General features: G+C 38.0%; 1 protein-coding gene across 1 annotated transcript in view; it reads right to left on the bottom strand.

Moving 5' to 3' along the window:
* The window catches only part of PHEX (phosphate regulating endopeptidase homolog X-linked), a 1091028-nt gene that overhangs the window by 362983 nt on the left and 701546 nt on the right, over positions 1-26499 (bottom strand). Inside the window, exon 13 of the mRNA XM_044072288.1 lies at positions 6155-6232. Within this exon, the coding sequence (XP_043928223.1) occupies positions 6155-6232 (78 nt within the window). The remainder of the gene's footprint in view (positions 1-6154; positions 6233-26499) is intronic.

Here is a 26499-nt window from a genome sequence, read left to right as displayed (position 1 = left end):
TAACTGAAAATCAGTTGTAAATGTTCTCCAGTATTTTTTAACAATATCGCAAATGTCATAATAATCAATACTGTAGGGTAATACCAGAGCTCTACCATAACTCTCATTGTTCCCTTGCCCAAGTATTTGAAAGGTAGTAGTGTTGTTGTCCAACAATGCATTGTACCCCCCTTCATTCCTTTTCCTCTGCACCTCACACATTATGTTGACCAACATCTCCTTCAGGTAACCCCTTCTAGTTAACATTCCTTCCAAAACCTCACATTCCAGGAGAAAATTCTCCACTACAAAAAACATTCTGGGTAATGTTACAAAGTGGCCTTTAACCAAGGCTCTCTTTAGATGTGTAGGACGCCAACTGTTACAGTACAGCAAGGAAATGGAATAAGTAGGCTTCCTGTAAAGATGTGATGTAAAAACCTTATTGTTGTAGTCCTTTTTAATGGTGACATCTAAATAATGGAGTACATCTCTATCTGTACATATAGTAAATCTCAAACAATGTGTCATTTCATTAATATATTGGAAAAATTCATTCAATCTGTCCTCACTTTCTTTCCAAAATAGCACCACATCATCAGCCTGTAGGTGTCAACAGTGTCTGAAATTATCTATCCAGTGCAGCATGTCTTGGTGCAGCTATATTCAGTTGCCTGGCATCATTAGGAGACAGATGATCCCCCATCACTATATCAGCTGTCAATATAATGAATAAAAGTTGTTGAACAGCATGGTTTGCTTTACTCTACTGGGAATTGTCATGCACTTATGACAGAACCCATGACTGACAACCTTTTTGGTGCTGCCAATAAGTCACCTTCTGCCCCACATTTCATACATGTACTAACTCCTACCATAGCTGTCCACTTCAAGAAGTTTGGGTGGGAACAGATACACAGTGTTTTTTTTTTAATTGTACAAAAATCACATTAATTAGCTTTTTGCCATGTAGTATGTCGTAACATGACCCACAAAATCCCGTGAGACTAATCGAAGATAGGACCTCTTGGCAAAACCACTGGATGCTTATGAAGAACATCTTTAACTAAGAGTCCTTACTCTGTCAGAGGACAGATTGAAACATTTTGTCCCCTGCAGAAGAGTTATTGTTCACTATACAGCTCTTTATGTCATATTATGTGCCCTTCATGTGGAGTGGCATAATTTGCCAGCCTTCCAAGCAATAGCTGCACAACACGTCCTCCTGCACTATCTGAAAATGTCAGTTATTTTACATTGCCAGCATCCAAGCTTACTTACTCCTGTCAAGTACAGTGTATAATTGGTTTGTAATGGCAGAGCAAGTGACATCCCTTAAACTCCCCATCCATTCATTTTATATCTAAGTCAAAAGAAACATTATTAAAATGAAAAAAAAGGTTACATCACATAGACATTTTTTAAAAAGTCTCATATTAATTTTCTACAAATATTTATTTTTCAACTTCCCCCTTTTTTTCCAATCAGGCAGAAAGACATTCACTTAACCACAAGGAGTAACTTTGTTTACATAAATTATATCAATCACAAACTCTAAAACGAAAAGACTCAATCTCTTTTTCTCTGTAGTGAGATCAGCCACTGTCTTTCTGTCTCCCTCTGTCACTGTTTCATCACTCTATCTCCACATCTATGCAAGACTAATACTCCTTATAACAGTCCAAGTAGCCCAAACCAATCTCACTTTCCCAATTACTTCACTTCTCAGTATTATATATAACAATACTCCCATAGCTGCTTTACTACTATCACATCATACTAGATTACAGCAGTCTCTTCATTCTACACTCTCTTCCTTTGTCCAGATATTAAGAATTAATATGTTAATTTTGTTTTTTTTTTCTCTAACACATGATGTAACTGTGAAAGTTCCGAATGTAATATTGATTATTGCATTTGTATAATCTCATGTTTACTGTAGAGTTTTTCTCTCCAAGCCTCCGCTGAAAAAGGACTTGTCCATTCGGACTTTCCTGGTAATCAAATGTAAAATAAAATAAATAAATAATAAATAATTACATTATCAGCCACCTTCAAACTTTCTAATATTTCCATAGTTAAGTTGTCTTTTCTTTTCATTATTTAAATTATTAAAAATCACAGGTAATATTACAGTATCTTTTTCAATGCTATATTTCTCTCTTTGCTGTTTACAAACCTGTGTATATTTCTAATCTAAGTTCAGCACTGTATATATCTATGTATACTATGTACATACTTTGTTCTTAAAAATGTTTATGTAAGTTATTGTATTTTTTCTCTCGTGTATATATACTTACATATATTTTGTATTCCTTCTGATATCATGTAACTGTATTTTATGTATATGTCAAAACTGTTGTTAAATGTGGACATTTTCTCTCCCTGAGCCTCTGCTGAAAAGGGATTTTATCCCAGTCAGACTTTCCCAGTAAACAAAGATAAATAAATGAATATATAAATACATAAATATACAAAATTTACAACTGGCACATCAAGATACTTTACAGTTTTTTCACACCAAACTTTGCATTTCTGCATAACTGAATAAGCGGGGTTGAGCAGGGATGCAATTCCCCATTAAAATCCATATTGATGATTGCTTCTATAATAAATAAATTTATTAACAACAATGTTGTACCATAAAACACTACTGCGTTAAGAAAGCTCAGTATAGTAAAGAGCCATATTTGCCTGGCTAAAGGAAAGAGAAAATTAAATAAATGTTATATTAATATTCCATGGTCTTTATGATGTTATGCATCACCATTTTTTCTACATAATAAGCACAAATTCACTTTGCTGGCCTCCACTTCAGCTTATCTCTTACTAATCCATATTTGTTTTAATTTTTCTCATATTTCCTCAGTCATGCTCATCTACAGCCTAACCATCAAACGTCTGTTCAATTCTCCGGCCACCCTTTTCTCACATGTTTTTACACCTCATACCATATGGTATATGGTCTACATACAATCAGAGCTGTTTCTATGAACAAGTTATTCTGCTATGTTTGCAAATCTCCATGGTTTTACTATGTTGTGAAAGCTGCTCCAGAAACTAATCACTATAAAAGTATTGCATTTTCCCCCAGGTCTGAGTCTGAAATAGGTGCTCTGTGAATCAGCACTCTACCTTGGGTAGAAAATAAATAAATAAATACTGCTTTAGCCTACTGGAAATTGGCATTTAGGACAACTCCCATAGTTTGCTTGAACTTAATGAGAATTAAAATAGAGTACACTTACTTTACTCCTAATGTTAGAACTAATAGCAGAATATGTAAAATGTGACCTATGGGGCAGAGATGCAGGCATATACATTAAACATGAACCAAAGTACAATAACTGCAGAAATAACTCATTCAGTTGCTGAACCTGTTTTGTTGTGAATTAGTGCTTCAACAGAAGCTCACCCCTGTTAAATCTATTTCAGTCCGGAGATGGTAAGGACTGCCTGGAAGAAATAGATGTTTCACATTAATAGGTTTGATTTTTCTGCTAAAATCTTGGGAAGATCCATGTATTCTCAAAATCAATGTATGGATACAAAAACTGAAAAAAATGACAGTTTAACTGTGAAAAAAAACATAAATACTAAATTTCATCAAGAAATGTTCTATATGGTAGATAAAGCAACTTACTTTCCCATTTCTCCTAGAATCAGTGTGACAGGAGGGTAAAGCAAACATAAGGGATGGCAGACATTCCAGGGACTTTTCTTTTTTTTTGATCAACATGGAATTTCGTTGTGAGATAAAGAGTAAAGTGATTGCAGTGTTACTATTCTCATTCCCCTGTGTTGAAGCTCATAGACTTATGAATCAGGACACCTCTGAGGAGCTCTGTCCAATTTTCCAATTGTTCCAAGCACTGTCTGGTTAAGTGACTTGTTCAAGTTCTTATGGAATACAAATAGAGGCTAGAGGAACCAAACTCTGGTCCACAGGAAGCAACTCAACAGCTCATAGCCATAAACATCTGCACTAACTGCTGGCTGTCATGTATCCAAATTTACTTTAATGCCAAATCATTATGACAATATATTTAATTTTATGGAAAATATAGTAAAGCATAACAAATTTGCAAAAAGAACCACATTTACTGAAGGCAGAAGAGAAGGTTAGAAGCAAGAGTGTTTAAATTTACTTAGCTGCACTTGTGACTATTTCAGTGGTCATAAAAATGTAAAGTAATACACAAAAGGGTTAGTTAGCTCCTGTAAAAAATATCAGATACTATGAAGTAGATGATGTGTTGGGGCACTATGCATAAACATTGCATACCTTTGTGTAGATGTGTTATGCAGCTGAATTGCTTATCAAAGCCACTTGTAATTCATAGCTAACAGTGCACAGTCTGACAAGATTATCGTATGTAGCCTTTCCTTACTATATAATCATAGTACCATATGAATGGAGTATACAACCAAATAACTGTAACCTGTTTGTAAACAATTTGTGAACACTCCATCAACTGCATACAGGTTGGTCCCAATAGAGTACCTTACAGGTCTTGATCTATGTACCTGTAAGGTATATGTTCAGCTACATGAGATGAAACATTAGTACTGAATTAAAAAAAATCTCCTTTGCATGACAGGAAAAATTCTATCTCTAATGGAGTTTTCTGCTGTATTCTGCTACCATAGCCATACCAGTTTCTATCCCCATATAGTGACACCGCCCAGTTCCCATCAATGGGCATTACCACAGTGACAGATCCCCACTTTACCATAATAGGGTAATAACAGTGGTATTGGCATGATGCTACCTTGCCTGCTGAGTGCAGTGTTTTCCCTAAGTTACATTTAGGTGTGATGTCAGAACAGAGTATAACAGGGAACGGCAACTTAGTAATGTATGATACACAGTGCTTCCTCATGTGCTATGCATGCCTGTACATTATTCAGGTGCCAGCAGTTCTCTATATGCTGCTCTTCATTATAAATGTACATATCTGTGATCCACGGCACTGAACAGCAAGGCAGTGAAATGGAGTGTGCAGAATGCATTTATGTAACTGTGAACTATGTTTAAGAATGGTCTGGCATGATTCTAGACTTACAAACCATGATACTAAAAAATGTTGTCAGCATCTTCCTTCTCTTACAGTAAATAATAGTAAGAAGCCTGTAACCATATTCCAACATCTGATTCATCTAAACAGCATTTCTGGGATAGTAAACCACCTGTGCAGTCCAGATCCACTGGCAATGCAGACTTTTCCCGTTTTCTCCCTATTGTATAATTTTACACGTCTGCTTACATCCCAGGGGGGTAGTTTGCATTGGGCATCTATAAGGCTGCATCTCCTGCTTCAATGAGTGATGTTGGCTAATCATCCTTGCCAACCCCTTCCCTCGAAAAAGTACCATTACTGACACCTGATCTCTAACAGATATTCAAAGCAGAATTACACTCCAAATACATGCTCGTACACTCCCAAAGACAGAAGCAAGCACGGACCATGTCCTTTTACTCTTGCTCCTTGGCCAGCTCCTCTAGTGCCTGGGTTGGTAATCAAGCCATGTGTGTCTGGGTTGTAGTCAAGGTTCTGTCCCTCTATACCACAGAAGCTTAATCTTTGGTAATTCTATTCTCTGCCTTCTGTAATTCTACTACTATGACATCTAGGCTTTTGCTATGACTATGGCTCCTCTTTTCATGATACAGCTCAAAGAAAAACCTTGAGCAAATACTGACTTGGTGAATATTGCACACAGGTGAATTTCTAACATGGCAAAAATTAGCTCTACTGTCACAATGACATGATAGATATTAGTGTAAATTGAAAATGGCCAGGCTCAACAATGGATAAGTTTTACACATTGGTCTAAATATACTATGATACTTTGTTAGCATAATTCAAAAATCTTCAGAAAGTTGAAAGCTACCTTTATTCTGAAAAATAACAAAAAAAGACAGAATTTTTCTTCCTCTGAATAGAAATTATTTCTTTAGTATCTGTCCAGAAAGCACAAATTCCTTTGGGAAGCCAGTTGCTGCAATGAATTATTCTGTGGGAAATATCACTCAGACAGGATCAGCAGTATTTGCTTTTAGCAATACTGCAGCCTTTTTGAAGGATTTTAAAGTAATATATTCATACAGTCTACTAAGCTTTATGCTGACAGAAATATGGCTTAAGAATTATTGGAATAAATCCAGACTCACCATTTTAATGTCTTCATTCAGATATGTATCGTTCATGATAAACTCAGGATATCCTACTTTTGCAATAACTGCATGTGCCTGAAAAGAGAAAAATGAACCAACAAAAGTAAACAAAAATTATTAGATTTTTTTGTTCAATATCAGAGCTTGTAAACAGTACATTATAAGTTGAAATTATTTGTGATTTTTATTCCACGATTTGACAATTGTCATAACAACAAGTACTATTATACTGAGGAGAATGAAATTAACTCCAGCCTTTGTTGTCAATTTACCTTCCATTTAATACGAAAGGATTAATATTAATAAACTGCTTTTCATGTATTTAAACTATATTTTAGGTTTCCTTTGTTGAAATTCCCTTTTATAAGCTCTTTTTAGTCTAACATTAAAAAAGAATGTGCATACCCAATTTCCTTATCTGTATTTAGCAAATCTTGGAAAAAGCTATGCTTTGTGAAGCTATGCCAACATTTTTGCATTAAACATATCAAAATGCTGATCTTTAAGCTCAACTGGAGGTGTTTTCTGACATCAGTAAATTAAACACACAAGTGATAAAGAAAGAATCCATTGTTTGGTACATAGGACTTAGCACTTTATTTCTGCAAATTAGATTATGAAGGATCTAATTCAGCTTTATATAAAGGGCATGAATCTTTAGACTCGCACATGGAGAATGTTATAGAACTTGTTTTTGACATGATACTTACAGAATTCTGGTGTCCTTTGATGTTCCCTGCCTGAAGCACAAAATAAAATATGGGGTCTTCTTACACTTGAGAACTGCAAAAAGCTCTTTCTCCTTTTAAAATTGGAGCAAGTGACTTGTGCTCCAGCTTATACTTCACATGAAGCATTACTGAAGGGACTAAGGCTTGACCACCAAAGCAGTATTAGCATTCATTTCTGAATTTGGTACCGCACCACTCACTGACTGGCATCTGCCAATCATGCCCCCTAGCACCTTGAGCGTATCTTAACTGTCCCATTCGCCCCACCTTAATTATTCCTCTACTCAGAGACATGTGGTATTCATCATCAGTTTGAAGAAGGCAGTCTTTGAACTAACAGTGATGACATTCAAGTGCACGAGGACCTACTAAAAAGTCTATATCTGGAATTCATAAAATGCACTGTGCCTCTAAGCTAGGCTGGGACCACTTAGCAGTGATACACAAAGTGTTAAGCAGACATGCATTTACAAACAATGACAATCTGTGGAGCTGAACATGTAGCTGTGCTCTATTAATGAAAGTGGAGCAGTGCTGAAAAGTCACAAGACAGTTGTGAAGAAAGGAAGCAGCCACAAGCCAGCTGGCAAAAGTAGCAGGAAAGAATGAGCCTAAACATGTGGAACATACTGTTACAAGCATCAGGTACTATTAACCTGCAGCAAACCGCAAACACCTGCTGCCAGTACATGCAGAAGGGAAGAATAAAGTGAAAGAACATAGGAAGAAGGCAGTGCATACTGTGTGTGTGTGTGTGTGTGTGTGTGTGTGTGTGTGTGTGTGTGTGTGTGTGTGTGTGTGTGTGTGTGTAGAGAGAGGTGAAGGATGGTAAGAGTGACGGAGATACAGGGGGAGGAAAGTTGATGGAGTAGTCTGCAAGGGCACACAAACAAACCAAAAACAGTGCACACAAAAAAGGTAGGAAGTACACACGAGGAAAAGACAGGGACTTGACAGTGAAAAACAGAGGGAGGAGTTGGTTATTGCACAGTAGGATGGTGCACACTTGGCTAGAGAAAGAGAGGGGTACAGTCAGCATGCTTACTGCCACCCAGCCCACATCAAATTAACCTATATAATGTTCAAATGGATCAGGATGGCCAGTGACAGGGTTCACACCCTGCCCTGAAAGCTGGATGACAGGGGCCAATTAGTTTGGTGCATCTGCTATGTGCTTCAGGAGGGAAATGGTGGCAGCTATTCAGTAGGCCATTTCCATGGCAACAGTCTCCTACACTTACTGCTGAAAAGATGACTAGTTAATAACAAGCCAATAAGCTAGGCTACCAGAATGAGAGAGGTCAGAACCCTACAGAAGTGAGGCACTCTCAGCCATCACACATGCCACACCTACTGGCACAGGGGCAGGGGCCAAATGCAGTTGGCATGCCAGTGACTCAGTATCAATTACCAAATATTTATACACTCCCTCTTGCTGGAGTTCTTTTATATCACATTCGTGTCCCAAAGTGATGTTTTCTTGGTGCTACAGTTTTCCTGCTTTAAAGGTCGCTTTTGCACATTTATCAAGACCAAATGACAGACTTATATCATCTGAAAAAGTTTTGACAACTTGCAGTTGTGCTATCAGTTCCTCATTTGATGAGCTATATAGTTTTACATCATCAGCAAAGAGAAGATGAGAAGTCTTTACACTTTGTTGTTTTCTAGGAGCCAAATTATAGCCATGACCTTATCTAAGTAGACAGCTTAATGGATTAAGGGCAAGGCACAATAGCAGTGGTGACAGAGATTCACCCTGGAATATTCCCCTTTGAATTTTTATCCCTGGGATAATAATTTTTCCTTTATTATGGCTTAATTGCAAAGTGGTCTGTCACTGTTTCATGGTCACTTTAATGTAATTGATCAGTGTAGGGTATATGGTATACATTTTTAAGCACTCTTTTATCCACGAATGTGGGATACTATCAAATGCTTTTTTTGTAGTCAGTTCATGCCATACTTAGATTCATCCCCTTTTTACAGTTCTCCACTGTGATTTTATTTAACAACAAATGATCCTTTGCTCCATAAGACTTCCTGTTGTTGCCTTTTTGTTCTATTGCCATAATTGAGTCTTCTTTTAAATGACTATAAACTCTGGAAGCATCAATTCCAGTGTCTAGTTTATATGTTGTTGGAAGGCAAGTTATTGGTCTATAATTTTTAGGGTAGCTTGCAGGTTCGCTCTTAAATAGGAGCATTGTTTATCCTGTTGTTAGCCAGGTTGGTGTCTGTTCGGGGTGTGCAAATAAATAGTTCTTATTCACAGCTAAATCTTCATGCACAGATGTTAATACTTTTAACCAGAAGTTAGGTACTGCATCAGGGCCTGGGGTTTTCCAATTAGTCTTTTCTTAACTTTGTTTCAATCTCTCTGCTGTAATTTCATCCCATTTCATATCTTGTACCTTTAAACTTCTTATTCTTTCTTTTATTCCTTCTATCCTTTTAGCATTTTTGTTATGTTCCACAGGATCTTCATAAATACTTCTCCAAAATGTATCTATTTCTTCTTTTTTGGTGGTCTTTCAATTCCTTTTACTTTGTTTCCCAATTCTCTATAAAACATTTTTGGGTCATTAATAAATTGCTTATTTTGTACTTTTCTTTTATATTTATCTATGTATCTTCTAAGTTTTCTGCCTGTGCTGAGATTTTTAGTTTATTTGCAATACTACATGATAGATCCTGATCTGTTCTAATACTGCGCATTGCTTTTATCACGTCTATCTTTCTGAGTATTTTTGCTGATCTGTTCCCTCTTCTACACTCTTCTAACAGTGGCACTTCTTGTCTCAATTGCTTTATAGTTGTCTCTGTTACTTCCATGATGGTATTCGATTTCTCCCCTTCCTTTCCCTCACTACCCTGTGTTCTTGTGGTAAAACTTTATCAGTTATTAATTTAGCTGCACAGAAATATATCCTGCTTACTTCTGTTATATTGCATAGATCTCTATGGACAGTCCTAATTACTGTTTTAATTTGTTTTATCAAACTTCTGACTTTTAGGGTTTAATCGACCTTCTGCAGTCTATTTATTTCACCGATCTTAATATGTCTATCTATCTCTATTAAATCAAGCAACTCTTCTCTTAGCTCATGTTCTTCTAAACTGGGGGCTTATTTTTAGTTTTCCATTTCCTGTGGGCATTCTGTAGAAAGTCTATTGCATCTTCCTATGGCACATTCTCTTCAATTTCATCTTGTGTCATCCATTGTTCTGTCATATGGGAACTCACTGGCTTATCACTCCTCAACACTGACTGTGTCAGAGTTTCCACAGTTTCCTGTTCCTTCCCTTGATGTCCAGCTTCAAGTGAACATTTACACTGGTTTCCTGTGGAAGGCTCCAAAATATCTTCATATGGCACCTGATCAATTGCTTCCCATTCCACTGGTTTCCCCTTAATTTGGAGTTCCGTTGCTCTGTCTTATTGTGGTGCTTTCTGAATTAGATTTTCTACACTGAATCCTTCACTTTGGAGGTATTCCATAACCTCAGTTTCTATTTCTTTAACTTCTCCATTACTAATCTCCTTTTCTACTTTTCCTCTTTGTCTTCTTATTTTTGTATTGTAAAGTTTTCCTTTTCTGGATTCCTTTGACTGTATTTCTCTTCAAATATCTTTGGTGTTCCTTTTTTTGTATTGATTAGTTTTGCTTCCTCCTTTCCATAGATATTACACCATATTAAATCTCTTTTCTTTCCTATGTCCATATTTCTTCTTCAGATGTTGCCTGATCTTCCTGTTTCTCCTTACTTTGGGGACTCGTTCCATCATGCTGTGATGTAGCCTGTGTTAGACCTTCTACATCAAATCCTTCACTTTGCAGGCACTCCATAACTTCAACTTCTATTGTTTTAACTTCTACTTTACTGTCTTTTTTCTACATTCCCTCTTTGTGATATTATTTTTTTAATATGAAATTTTCCAAGAATGGATGCCTTTGCCTGTATTTCTCTTCAAATATCTTTGGGGCTACCTTCTTTATGTTGATTAATTTGGCCTTTTCCCTTTCATAAATATTACACAATATCATATTTCCCTTGCTTTCCCATGTCCATATTTCTTTTTTATACTTTTCAGAAATATCTTGGTTTTCTTGTTTAAATTTTCACACTTCCTTAGATGCTACTTTTTCCAAACAGATCAAAGTTTCTTGGTCTTTTTACTTTTTTTCACAAATCTGTTGTATTAATGACCACACATTTTTTATTTGAAGCTTCTGACAGTTTTTCTTATGGAAGTATTTTTCATTCCTCTAATTTCTCTCTTAATCTTTTTGTATATCTTGTGTCTGCAAATTCTGGGCTTTTTGCATAACAGTAAAAATACGTAATTTCTTTCTTATCCTCAATAGTTCACTCTATCATCTTTATGGCTCTTCTTTGGCCTATCAGTTTTGGTGATTTTTGTGGACTGCTACTTCTTTCTACAACAGGGGGCCATCCTCCCCCTGGGCCTGGCCCCATTGTAGGAATGTTTCCATATTTTGAGGATTCTACACTGTCATTTTTCCAGTCCTGGTACCAGTACACCTACCAGGATTTGGCACTTTTTTATCCTGGGTCTTTTTTTTTTTAATTTTTAACCTAATTCTGCTCATGATATATGCTATATAAATATAGTCTATATATCAGTGTCGTCTTGGTGAGATTTTGTGAAAAACAAGGTCCACCTTGTGAAGGTACTCACCAAGACTTGAGGATGAATTCAATTTCAGCAATACTACTATTTTTTGCTTGCTGACTTATCATCTCTCCATTCGGACCCATTTCTCCATTTGGATCAATCTCTCCATTCTGACTTTTTACCATCTGTTCAAGATAATTAGTGTTTATGAAGTCTAGGAGTTTTTGTGCTTATTTGTTGGTGGATGCATCATTTTTCAAGTCCATGGGAGGATAATTTATGTTACTAAACAAAAAAAGTATTTCTCATTATTGGAAGGGCTATCATTTTATCAAGGAGATGATTGTGTTCTTTGAGTTAATATAGAGGGAGTACAAGAACATTTTACAAAACTGATTGTGTTTATTGTAACCTTGATGTAGATTAGTGTTTATTGTAACTGTGAAGCCCGTGCCCTAGCCCAGCAATCAAGGAGCCTCAATCCTTACCACTAACACCAGAGAGGGTGTCATCATATATGAAGAAAGGATAACAAATACACACAGTAAAGTGCAATTTCCCTTAAGAGCACACAGAGATCCCAGTCCGGGGCTGGTCGCTCCCTTGCTCCCCAGGTCACCAATAAGACTCCCCACTGGAACAGCTATAGTGTCCAGATCTCAGCCTAGCTGGGCAAGCTAAAATCTCCAGCACCCTCTCTGTCCAACTAGTGCTTTATGTCCCTGCCCAAGTAGCTGACACACACACACTTTGAGATAAGAGTTTATACGACCACACAGACACTTCTGGGGAAGGCTGGCACAGGTTCTCCATCTGTGCCCCTTTTACCCAGACTATATGGTAGCAATCACTTGCCACCACCCAGCTAATATTATCAGCTACCAAAAGGCCATTAAAAGGGTGTCCAATTATTACTGTGCGATATTATTATCCAATTTGTAGATGTGACTAAACAGTCTCAAGGCTTATTAGAGTGACTTGGTCAGTAAACTCTATAAATTCTCTATAAAACTCGAGAGAAAAATTGCACAGGACACTAAGGATAATCACAAGGCTTTCTTTAGTTATGTTAGGAACCTGGGTGAGAATTCCCAGATATGCTCAGAATTAGTCCAAAATGACAAAAAATACACCGAACCCACAGACATTGCTAACATCCTACCTGACAGCTTCAGCGTAAACTTCTCCCCCCCTCCCCACCAAAAGGGCAAATATGTATTCCAGCAGAGTGCTGCCCCCCTGACATCTCAGATGTTCAGGTAAGAGCCACCCTCTCCAAAGCAAAAAACACAGCATCAATGGGATCAGACGGTGTCCCGGGCTGCGTCCTACATGAACTCCAAGAAGAGCTAAACCCAAACATAAAACTACTGTTCAATCTCAGCCTTACTACAGGATATGTACCTAAAGAGTGGCATACAGCAACAGTGGTCCCTCTCCACAAAGGTGGTGCCTCAACAGATCCTGGAAACTATCACCCCATAAGCCTGACTAGCTTGGTCTACAAAGCTATGGAAAGGATCATCATGGACCTCATAAATAAAGATATTGGGGACCTACAGACACTGGATCCTACCCAGTTCAGCTTTGTTAAGGGCAGATCCTGCCTTTTTAAACCTGGTCAATTTCTTTGAAACAGTCACCAAGGCCATTGACGAGGGGAAGGTGGTCCACACAGCCTACCTGGACCTCGCAAAAGCCTTCGATACAATATCACACTCGGGCATTGTAGATAAGCTCACCAGCTTAAATATAAACCCCTATGTCACTAGATGGGTTGTAAACTGGCTCAAGGACAGAACCCATATGGTTAGAATTGCTGGAGCCATGTCAGACTCCAAACCAGTTACAAGTGGCATCCCACAAGGCTCAGTCCTGGGACCTCTCTTGTTCGGTATATATTTCTCGGAGGTACAGGCCAACACGGAAGGACTGTGGCTGACCAAGTTTGCAGATGACTACAAACTGGGCACCATAATCGACTCTCCAGCCGACACAAGCATCCTCCAAAAGGGCCTCATAGAAACAGACAACTGGTGCCAGAGCCATGGCCTCAAGCTAAACGCCAAAAAGTGTATAGTCATCCCCTTTGGCAAAAACAAAGTGCCCACAAATTACCATATAGGTGGTAATCCATTAAGTACAGAAGAAGTAATTAGGGACCTGGGGACGCAAGTTGATAGCAATCTCTCATTTGACAACCACATGGCCAAAGTGGTTAGAAAAACATTTTATATAGCCCACCTAATCATGAAGGGATTCACATCTAGATCAGGGGAGGTCATCGTGCCTCTTTACTCATCCCTCATCAGGCCCATAATTGAGTACAATGCCCCTTTTGAGATGTACCTTACCAGACACCTGCAGCAACTGGAAAGACCCCAAAAGTACCTCACCAAGAGGATCAAAGGGCTCAAACAGATGCCATACACTGCCCGGTTAAAGAAACTCCAGCTCTACTCAGTGGCATACCGCCTGCTCAGAGGCGATCTGTGCCTGACGTATAAAGCCATGTCCAACCCAGAATTAATGGACATGCTGCACCTCAGAAAATCTAAATCCCATCGAGCTATGCGCTTGAGAGACTTGAACCTCAGCACTGAAATAAATAGGACATGCTGGAGGGACAGATTCATAACCCAGAGGCTCCCTTCACTCTGGAATAAAATCCCAGTCCAGGTTAGGCAGAGTCCCTCATTGACTCTCTTCAAGAGGAATCTTGATGAGTGGATGGGAGATCATAGGTTTACCCTGGGTATCACTTCTGTGTCACTGTTAGACAGAGGCACAGTATACTAACCTCGAAAAAGGGCATAGCAAAATTAATTTAAAATGGGTGGCGAAAGCCAAACACACTCTGGCTAGGCTTATAAATGCCCTAGGGAAGATAGCCTAGTATGAACCTATGAACCTAAATATGCAATGAACTTTAAAGCTTAAATTATCTCTACACAAAACCAGCCACAGTTAAAAGGTTTTAAAATATTTAATAATAAATAATTAAATCCACAAGACAATACTTTCTACTACACAGTGCTAGTCAAAAGAGTTCAGATAGCACACAGAAATACTTAAAATAAATCAGTAGTACAGTTCTGACATCACAGAAAAACACTTAGTCTAAACTTTCTAATTTCTAGCTCTCTAAAAGAAAATACAAGTCTAAGATAACTTACATAAAACAACAGGCAGTGTTGAGTTGGATAGTCAGACAAAAATGTTTAATAATCTCTGGTTCTCACTGTTTAAATTGAAACTTCAGTTCTGATAAACATTACATTATACTTTCCACCTTCCTGGTGTTCCCAGGCTGACAGAAACTGCATTTACATTATTTTACACTTAGAGCAATAAAGGACATTCCACATGCAAATTCTGGTCATTAACTTTAGCTTTAAAACAATAGGCAGGAAGTCTTCATCTAGCCAGACTGGAGCCGACCTTTAGATCAAAGGTTCACAACATGCTTTTACTGGGTCAGTAGAGAGCACTGTTGCCACATTTTTGTAACAGCATTTTTTTTCATTTTAAGACAACAAGCCTGTGATTCACATTCATATTTACAAATGATAGAATTATCTATAAAATTCTATCTGGTTAGGCTGGCAGCCTTCACTCTTCTCTACCAGTCTTCACAGTAACCTTGATGTAGAATACTTAACTCCCACAATTTGTGTCTGTCATCCTGTTTTTGAAAGACTGAGAACTGAAAATGAATATACCATGTCCTTGCACATTGAAGCAAACTAAGTAGAAATAGTTTTAACTAGGCATTTGGGGATTGTAAGGCAGGTCTTTAAATCAGATCTCTGTGACAGCACATACCCCAGTCCCCTTAAAGACAAGGTAAGACTATAGCCAACTGTTTTTTTAAGCTATTAGCATTGCAGAGTCCCACATTCACCTTATTCTTATTAGTGAAGTTTAACATTGTGATATCCATTAATTTAACCCTGGCTTAAAATGCATTAAAAGAGAAGAAAGAGTCTATTCAGTACCCTAACCCCTTGTGAGTAGAAGAGTAGCCCATGATTTGCAGAGATGGTTTTGGACCCACACATTTCCTTTCAAGCTGAGAAGCACTGAATCTTCCTAACTCAGCACCTTTATCTGAACCATTTTTCAAAAATGCCAGACTTTTATACCACACTGATTTGGAAGATCTATAACCTACAATGTAATATTTTCATGTCAGTTTCCTAGACATTTCAAGTGAGTCATCAAGACAGGTCAGTATGTGTGCGGGATACGGGCTGTATTTTGTTAATGCCTATAGTTTATTGTAGTTAATAATATATAAGATTTGGAATACGAAATAAAACATAACCATAATTATAATATTAGGAATGAGGCATTTACATAGGTTATGGTATTGTTCAGGTTAAATAACACATGTGAACAACAGGGCAACCAGCTAAGCCTTGTGCCAGATTCACTGTACCTTACCAGACACCTGCAGCAACTGGAAAGACCCCAAAAGTACCTCACCAAGAGGATCAAAGGGCTCAAACAGATGCCATACACTGCCTGGTTAAAGAAACTCCAGCTCTACTCAGTGGCATACCGCCTGCTCAGAGGCGATCTGTGCCTGATGTATAAAGCCATGTCCAACCCAGAATTAATGGACATGCTGCACCTCAGAAAATCTAAATCCCATCGAGCTACGCGCTCGAGAGACTTGAACCTCAGCACTGAAATAAATAGGACATGCTGGAGGGACAGATTCATAACCCAGAGGCTCCCTTCACTCTGGAATAAAATCCCAGTCCAGGTTAGGCAGAGTCCCTCATTGACTCTCTTCAAGAGGAATCTTGATGAGTGGATGGGAGATCATAGGTTTACCCTGGGTATCACTTCTGTGTCACTGTTAGACAGAGGCACAGTATACTAACCTCGAAAAAGGGCATAGCAAAATTAATTTAAAATGGGTGGCGAAAGCCAAACACACTCTGGCTAGGCTTATAAATGCCCTAGGGAAGATAGCCTAGTATGAACCTATGAACCTAAATATGCAATGAACTCTAAAGCTTAAATTATCTCTACACAAACCAGCCACAGTTAAAAGGTTTTAAAATATTTAATAATAAATAATTAAATCCACAAGACAATACTTTCTACTACACAGGCTAGTCAAAAGAGTTCAGATAGCACACAGAAATACTTAAAATAAATCAGTAGTACAGTTCTGACATCACAGAAAAACACTTAGTCTAAACTTTCTAATTTCTAGCTCTCTAAAAGAAAATACAAGTCTAAGATAACTTACATAAAACAACAGGCAGTGTTGAGTTGGATAGTCAGACAAAAATGTTTAATAATCTCTGGTTCTCAGTGTTTAAATTGAAACTCCAGTTCTGATAAACATTACATTATACTTTCCACCTTCCTGGTGTTCCCAGGCTGACAGAAACTGCATTTACATTATTTTACACTTAGAGCAATAAAGGACATTCCACATGCAAATTCTGGTCATTAACTTTAGCCTTAAAACAATAGGCAGGAAGTCTTCATCTAGCCAGACTGGAGCCGACCTTTAGATCAAAGGTTCACAACATGCTTTTACTGGGTCAGTAGAGAGCACTGTTGCCACATTTTTGTAACAGCATTTTTTTCATTTTAAGACAACAAGCCTGTGATTCACATTCATATTTACAAATGATAGAATTATCTATAAAATTCTATCTGGTTAGGCTGGCAGCCTTCACTCTTCTCTACCAGTCTTCACAGTAACCTTGATGTAGAATACTTAACTCCCACAATTTGTGTCTGTCATCCTGTTTTTGAAAGACTGAGAACTGAAAATGAATATACCATGTCCTTGCACATTGAAGCAAACTAAGTAGAAATAGTTTTAACTAGGCATTTGTGGATGGTAAGGCAGGTCTTTAAATCAGATCTCTGTGACAGCACATACCCCAGTCCCCTTAAAGACAAGGTAAGACTATCCAACTGTTTTTTTTAAGCTATTAGCATTGCAGAGTCCCACATTCACCTTATTCTTATTAGTGAAGTTTAACATTGTGATATCCATTAATTTAACCCTGGCTTAAAAGGCATTAAAAGAGAAGAAAGAGTCTATTCAGTACCCTAACCCCTTGTGAGTAGAAGAGTAGCCCATGATTTGCAGAGATGGTTTTGGACCCACACATTTCCTTTCAAGCTGAGAAGCAATGAATCTTCCTAACTCAGCACCTTTATCTGAACCATTTTTCAAAAATGCCAGACTTTTATACCACACTGATTTGGAAGATCTATAACCTACAATGTAATATTTCATGTCAGTTTCCTAGACATTTCAAGTGAGTCATCAAGACAGGTCAGTATGTGTGCGGGATACGGGCTGTATTTTGTTAATGCCTATAGTTTATTGTAGTTAATAATATATAAGATTTGGAATACGAAATAAAACATAACCATAATTATAATATTAGGAATGAGGCATTTACATAGGTTATGGTATTGTTCAGGTTAAATAACACATGTGAACAACAGGGCAACCAGCTAAGCCTTGTGCCAGATTCACTTTACATGCTCAAAATGCTAAAATATCGAATTTTAGAATTTTGAGCCTGTAAAGTCAAAGGGATGGAAACTGCGAACCTGGAAGTGTCTAATGGATTATGTCGAACCTATGGCATGGATAGTGCATTAGGTAAGTGTATTGTTTTTGAGGTTTTGGGGAGGGTTTGTGTGTGTTTGAGTGTGTTGGGGTGTTTGAGGTGTGGGTTAGGGTAGGTGTTGTGCAGTGTGAATATGTTAGTGTTGGGAGTTCTGGTGTTTGTGTGTATGTGATGTGTGTTTGCGCAGGGGGAGCTGTGGAATGTGTGATGCTGAGTTGTGTGTGGTTTGGAGTGTTGTGTGACCTCGGAGTTAGTATATATAAGTAGGGGGGTGTGGGGGTACAACCCCCCACATGGGGGGGTGCAGGGGGGCTTGCATATGCTAAGGGTAGGTGTGTACATGTGTTTAGTTGTGTGCGTGTGTGCTATGTTTATTGTACGGAAGTGTTGGGAGGTATGTACGCTGGTGTATGTATGCGTTTTGTTGTGTGTGATGTGTGGTTGATGGGAGTTTGTAGATTTGTAGACTCGCGGTTTTGTGTTTCGCATTTGAATATGTTTGGCATTTAGGGGATTCGACTTTATAGTTTTGTGACACTGAATTTCGATAATTCAGTATTTCAATGCTATAAAGTGAATCCCTTGTGCCACATTAGGTCCTCAGAGGCAGGTTAACAAAAGCATTAACACAGTCACTGGCCATACCTTTTTGTTAAGTATGGTCAGTGCTAGAGTGCCCTCCAACAAGAAAACAGTTTCTTTCAAAAAAAAAAGTCTCTCAACCATACTAAATTCCTCAGAATTTCACAGTTTTGAGGGCAAAATAATGGAGTGCCATAAATTCCTGAGTGGCCCTTTCAAATCCTGATTTTTTTTTTTTTATTTACAATTTTTAGTTCCTGTTGACATCATCACACATCACCAGCTTATCCCACAATGTCATCAACATACTGGCAGATGCATGATGATGTCAACCTTGTGAGACAGTGCCTGAATGCCTTTTGCAGATCTGTAGAGCTTTAAAAAAAAGTTATTTATGTACATAGCCTGCCCACAACTTGTGGCACTGTAGCAAACAAAAGAAAATGTCACGTCAATGTGACATCATGTCACAAAGAGGACTAGGAGGACTACTAGAACCTGAAGAGACTGGATGGCTAAGTGGCATACACAAATGCATTTCGGGAAGAAAACAGCAGTGGCAGCATTTGTCAGGTAGCATAGTGCAACTTATAATAAATTATATAAAAACTTTGGTTAAGAATGGATACAAGGTATATGGCAATCATTTAATATTTAGAGAAATGTTAAACAGTTTGTAAAGAAATTAAAGGTACGTTAGTCTAATACAAGCAGGAATTGTAATATGAAGTGAGAGAGAGAGAAACAGGCTTATGGTATATTTAGAGAGAAAGTCAGGGAAGAGAATTTGATAGCAGTAAGGAAGTAAGTGAAGAAGGTAGAGTAAAGAGGTATAAGAAATGAAAAGGTACTTGTCCACATTTAGGGATACAGTTTATCCTGGTTTTGAGCAAGACCAGATAGAGATTTTAGCTAGGAAGTCTTTCTGAGCAGTTTTGAAAGATGGGAGGGAGGGTATAGACCTGATGGATGCAGGTAAGGAGTTCAAGGCCTTGCTAGGTTTGTAGACAGAGGAGAGTTCTTGGTCACTGCATCAAAATGACTGACTGTGAGTATAGTTGTGTAGAATTCAAATGTTAATATAAATAAAACAGTACTGTTCTAGTTATGTTTTGTTATTTAATATTACTGTAGGAATTAATTTTATTTTTATAAAATAAACTTGCATTTTAATTTTATACAAGTTCAAATGTCAATATAAATAAATGCTATTATTTTGGTTATATTTCGTGTTTAATAATTTGTATATACTTCAGTTTGTGTTTGAATGCTGGTATCCCACAATTCCATGGAGTGGGTGGGGCTGCATAATTATACATGCTTGTTTTTATGTTAATCAGCAGACAGATTTTTTTGCCAGTTGTACCTATTTTTCATGGGCTTTTGTCCAGATTTTTGAGTTTTCCAGGTTGAGAGGTATGAGTCTACCTCAGGTAGAAGCTGAAATGTAGCTTGCAAAATGATCTTTATCATACAGCAAATGGCTTGAAGTAAAGGATATAGCTTCTTCTTCTTTCACTTTTACCAGTTAGGGGTTGCCACAGCGGATCACCTGTCTGCTCATGATTGGCAGTGGAGTTTTACAGAGTCAAGTTGCCAGCCCGGCGCCCAACCTCCCACAGAAGGCGCACACACACACACACACACACACACACACACACACACACACACACAAGCACTCACGCCTAGGGCCAGTTTAGAGTGTCCTATCCACCTACAGCATGTCTTTGGGATGTGGGAGGAAACTGGAAAACCTGGAGGAAACCCACGTGACCACAGGTAGGACATGCAGACTCCACACAGAAGGCACCCCAGTCACAGATCGAACCAGAGAACCTCTTGTTGTGAGACGGCAATGCTAATCTCTGCACCCCTGTGGCCGCCCTAATAAAGGATATATCTGTTAGTTCTTTTTTCCTTACCTTTTAATAGCTTGGTAAAAATAGTTCTGTGTATTTTCCACCTACTCGTTATTTTATTTCTTTCACTGGCCTAGAAATTCACAAATTTACTTTTGAGCCTTATAAATTGATCTTGCACTCAAGCTGCTGCTATGACTTTCTAACAGAGCCCTGATCTGATGGAAACACTGCAAGGTGCATGTGACAGCATTCTAGTACATTCTACCATTCCATACATACACTCCCTGCAAGTGTCTGCAAATCTTAAATGCGAATGCTGTCCTTGCACAGACCAAAGTACAACAATTAACAGTGCAGGAGTTTGGGAATTGTCAGGCACCACTGCATCCACATGTATGTGTCAGTATCAAAAATGGAAAATGAGTACTGTAACAGAAGAAACTGTGTGGTGGGCTGCATGCCTATTCTCAGAGTTCAAAAATAAGCAGAAAGAGTAAACCATGACTTAATTCTGAAAGACTGGCAACTTTGTTCTGGTAATTAGATCAGAAGCTACAAAGGCCAGAACTGAACAACATTTTTGGCACATCTCAGCAGCCCAGCAGTCCTGCCTATGTTCTGTTCAGTACATTAACACAGACGAGATGTACAGTCAAGGGTAGACAGCAACAATTATTTTCATTTCATCTACTCGAAGTCGATAAACAGGATAGATGACAAATTTGAATTTTAAAGAGTATTAGTGTTAGCTAACAAAGATTCTCATGTGGCTGGAAGACTAATTGGCAGGCAGGACTAAAGTTTCATTGATAAGGTATCTAAATGTTGAATTAATTAAAACATGCTCACATGTACATAACAGAAGACAAGTCATCCCAGAAGGGAACATACTGTAATGCTACATTGTGTTGATAATGAAATCAGAAGTATTTGAAATTAATAAAATAATTTGTTGTCACATAGAAACTAAGAAAATAATGAGAAATATGATCAATCATTGCTGTGACAGTTTGAGGATATGGAAGGTGCTTCCTTTGTTTTGGTGTGTCAGTTATTGTATCTGAAATGGCTTTTTTTCAGTTTCATAAAGGAACAAGTTAATAACTTATTAAGACTGACGGATTCCTTGTTCTACATGAATAGTATCTCTAGAAACTTGGATTTCATAGATCTGCTTCAACAAATTCTAGCAAAATAAATTTTATAGTCCTTCCGGCATTTGCATCATCAGACCACATTCTTTAAGTATGTGAATGGTAAGCTAGAAGAATTTTGGGCAATAAAGGAAGTGAATTCACAGAGCAGTTATTTTGAAAGTGCAAGCACTATTTACAGTCAAAATTAAAATCATTACATGTTTTGACTTTATTTTCAGATGGTAGAGTTTATTGGTGAAAACAACACAGTGGGATGCTGTTGCCAGCATGTATGACTTGGGCAAAAAGAATAATTTGAAAGCAACTAAAGTTCTGAACAAGAAAGAAAGTTACTTAGCATTTTTGATGTAACTTGTAACAACACAATGGATTATGAGCAGATCGCCAATCATACCCTGCTTATTATCTGTTCAAGATGTGGATGCCAAGAAATTCATCTCAAGAGAGAGAGGCGAGTCTTGGCATCAACATTAAGAGTCTACTGATACTGTATGGTCAAGCTGCCAAGGCAGTGTAAAGGCAGGGAGATAGCTTTGGGCAAGTGTGTAGGAGAGCAGCTAACTTCGCCTTCTAGGTATTAACAGCAAAACAACCAGCAAATCAGCCACCAAACTCAAAACTTGCTGAAGAGTATATTTAATACCAAAGGTTGGTTAAAAACATCCAGAGTTTAACACTTTCATCTGTAACACTAAAAATCATCAGAACTATGAATATACTGCTTGTGGGAGTTATTTTAAAACTTTAAGTGCAGAAAACACACCTCCCATGTAAACCAATCACAACTTGTTGTAGCTTAAATCAGTGAAAATAAAGTAACAACACTAAAAATGTTTGATAAAGCACAAAATCATATTCTGCTTGCTCTCCTTTTTAGTTCACTGTTGATAGAAATACTGTTGTTTAAACCAGAAAAGTTGATAGCTGCCATGACATTTCCAGATGAAGCAGTTTGTTCTGCCAGTCCCCTACATAAGGAGAATTTTGTATTTGTTCAAGAACTAGAAATGTAAACTTGGTGAATTTGTTACAATGTAATGCCTGGCCAGTGCACTTTTACTGTCCTTACATTGAATGCTGTAAACATGTTAATAGATACACTTATTCAAACAATTCTTAGTTTTTCCCACATAGAAAGCGGGACAAGATGCTCATGTAGCCAGGTAAATAACTTTTTGAGAAAAGCAATTGTAAGCTCCACCATGCACAGAAGAATCAAATCTACTTAAAAGGGTGCCTTTGTAACAAGTGCTTATGTAAGAGTACTGGTGACAATGCCCACATTTTCTGGTAGATAAAAATCCCTTATCATGGTCAATAGGTTTCTCAAGAAGAGATTTTATGTTAGATTTATTTTTATAGGTAAAAGGTGGTGGTGTTGAAAAAACTCCAAAGCCTTGAGCTCCTTCTACACATACACCCAGGCTAATGATTGCACAAGTTCCACAAGGAGAAAACCAGCAACCTGGGTGACAAAATCTCCAGGACTTTCTTACCAACTGAAAGAAAAGAGGCTATAGTCCTGATAAAAAAGTGAAGTTGGGCAGAAGTGTACAAATCATTACCCTACATAAACACAAACAGGAGGATGGATGGAGGAAGTAGCTATTGCAGTACTGATTTATCGGAGCATCTACTGTTATGGTAAGTTTACTTACACAGCTGTATTCTATTCATTTGTAAATCACTGCTGCAGTAGCCTTAGCTATATGACCAGATTAATATAGAGGGATTGGGAGGGTCCATTCCCCTGGAGAATGGTCTTAGCAAGGCCTGTTCTAGAACTGGAAAAGGAATATAGTTTATAGTAGTTTATAAAAGTATGTACAGAGAACCATATAGCTGCATCTGGAATCCAAGGCCCTGGTAGAATGATTCTGGACCCTGCCTGGAAATATCTTATTATGCTGGGAACAGTAAAAAGAAATAACAAGAGACTGCCATTTGGAAATAGTGTGTTCTGACATGGCTTGCCCTTTCTTCTTCCTTTCATAGAAAATAAACAACATTGTTAAATGATTTAGTTCTGTCAAGATAATATCTAAGTTATTTATGCACATTCAGTATATGAAGAATCTTTTCTCCCTTGTTTTTAGGCTCTGGGAAGAAGACAGGGGTACTTGCTGCTCGATTCAAAATAAACTGTGAAACTACTTAAGCATAAATGAGGAATTTGTTCTTAAAGTAACCCTATCACGGCTGATTACCAAACAGGGTGACCCACCATAAGAACTTTCACCTGAGATACTCTTCTTGCAGATGTCAGAGCAATGAGTAAAAGGGTGCTCCACGTAAAGAACAGTAAATCAATCTGACAATGTAGTTCAGAAGGAGGCAGAATTAACTTTTCCAGCACTGGGTTAAGATACTAAGTAGGTTCCACTTGTTTCCTAGATGGTTTGAAATGTAAAACCCTTTTCAAGATGATCTTGACCAAATATTGTGAAAAAAAGGGGATGATCCATGAATAGTCATGTTGAAATGGCCAAAAGATGAACATTGACAAAGATGTAAGATACACCAGAGGATAATATCTCACACAGATATTGCAAGATGAGAGGTACAGAAACCTTGAATGAGCTCTCGTTGTTAGTGCATCACCAAACAGCAAATATTTTCCATTTACCAATAAAAGATTTCCTAGTTGTAGATTTCTTATAGATTCATAGGCAAGTACTAGGCAAGCTGCCCTTGCAAGCCATTTTAAGACTAGCCAAGTTCCCTTTTTTTGCTTAAAATAACCTATCTCATTTGGTTATAGATTGGCTTTATTCATCCCATGGTAGATAATTATAGATTACCTCTGATGAGAATAACTGGAATCATAACATAGATAATTTGAAGGGAATCATGTATGGGATAAAGCATTTAGAAGCTTCCTCTCTCCATTGGTAGTACAGGGGGCAGTCCTGGGGTAAATTTTATGTTTCCCATCCATAGATCTAAGTTGATCTTGACTATGGACAGGATGAGCTTTATTTTATGTGGATGGGCAGGCTCTTACATAATAGTGGTATCCTCTGCGAGATATTCCTGTCCCTCCAAACCATTCTGTTGATGTTGCAGAAGAGGTTTAGATCCCTAGACAGTGATGCCATTTGACTTGCTGATGTGCAGTAAATCCATCAATAATAGGTCAGAGGGTGCCTTGTAAGCCAGACTACTTCTTGGTGGTATGTTGGATGTTGAGTATAGTGACAGGCCTTTGAGATGGTCCATGTAGAGCATGTTGTTTAGGCCTTGTATCCTTTTAGTAAGGTATGTCTGTGGGTGTTCCAGCTGTTGAATGTGTCTGGACAGATACATGCCAAAGGAGGCATCAAATTCAATGACTAGCCTAATAAGGGCTGAGTAAAGGGTGGCAATGACATCCCTAAATCCAGATATAATCCCCTTGTTTATAAGCTGAGCAATGTAGAAGGACTTTATTTTTAACAATGGACATATGTTGGTCAAAAGTTAGGTTAATGTCTACATAAGTTCCCAAATTCCAAACAACTGGGTCAACTTTTAGCAGAGTTTTGTTAATGTGGAACTTCCCTGGGATACTAACTTCCCAAAGGATACAATAATAATGCAATAATAGATTTTTGCCATTTAGTTTCAGTCCACAATTTTGCCACCAGTTAATTATTTTGGACAAACTTTGCTGCAGGATGGCAAAGTCATGTGGGGATTCGACAACAGTCCCTAGCTTGCTGTCATCTGCAAACTTAGCCAGAGCCCTTTGGTAATGGCTTTTAGTTCAGAAAAGTAGATACCAAATAGGAGAGGTGCTAGCACAAAACTAGGTGGGCACTCCACTGATGATTGGTCTCTTTCTGGAGGTAATTACCCCTATTTTGACTTCCTGCTTCCTATCTGTGAGACAGTTGGCAATCCAGTGGGTAACACAAGGGTATTTTCAGCATTTCTTCTATGAGTGGGGAATTCAGTCAAAACCTTTGGCAAGGTTGAAGTAAATGGTCCATACCATTTCGCCTTCATCCATTGCTTCGGAGACATTTTCAAAAAATTCCACCAGGCTGAGTAAGCATAACCTGCCCTTGACAAATTCAAACTGAGATATGTCCAATGTTTGGAAGTTCCCTATGTCCTGAGTGATGAGTTCCAAGTCTTTCCATGGCTTTGAATATAAAGCTGGTCAGAAGTATGAGTTTGTAATTTCATTGGTTTGTGGAAGGTCTTTCCTTCTGCAGTAGAATGACTGCAGCTGTTCTCCACTCACTTGGTGCAAAACCTGTATGGAGGCTAAGATTGAAAAGTGTTGTTAGGGGCGTGGCTAAATTGTGCTTCATGCTACTTAAGATGGATCCAGTGATATTGTCAGGACCCATTGATGAAAGATTTTTAGCTTTTGATAGTACTTTTAGGACTTGGTTTTGTGTGATAGCTGGAGGTGAGCTAGTTTCAGGTATATCTCAAGGGACAGAGGGAGTCTTGATGTCCTTTTACAAGGTCCTGTGCTAGGAAAAGAATTAATTTATTTACGGGAATTTAGAACTTGGTTCTGTTTGACTTAGACTGAGATGAAAGAGGAAGTCTATATTCCAGGTGTAGGATTATTGAGTCTTTCTTAAAGGTGAAGCAAGCTTTGTTGAGTTACAATATCTGATGACATGTTTTCAGCACATTGGAGATTTTCCTTTGAATATGCTTAATGTGCTGACTAAAAGAAAATAAAGTATCTAAAACTACTTTTGCATGCTTGGCAATCCACTGTTTCTAGGTTATTAACAGAAGGGGAA

Source organism: Protopterus annectens, chromosome 5.part0 (genome assembly GCF_019279795.1).
Source record: "Protopterus annectens isolate FY-2018-M chromosome 5.part0, PAN1.0, whole genome shotgun sequence".
Taxonomy (NCBI): domain Eukaryota; kingdom Metazoa; phylum Chordata; order Ceratodontiformes; family Protopteridae; genus Protopterus; species Protopterus annectens.
Note: the sequence above shows the minus strand (reverse complement) of the source record. Positions and strands in the feature narration are given on the sequence as shown.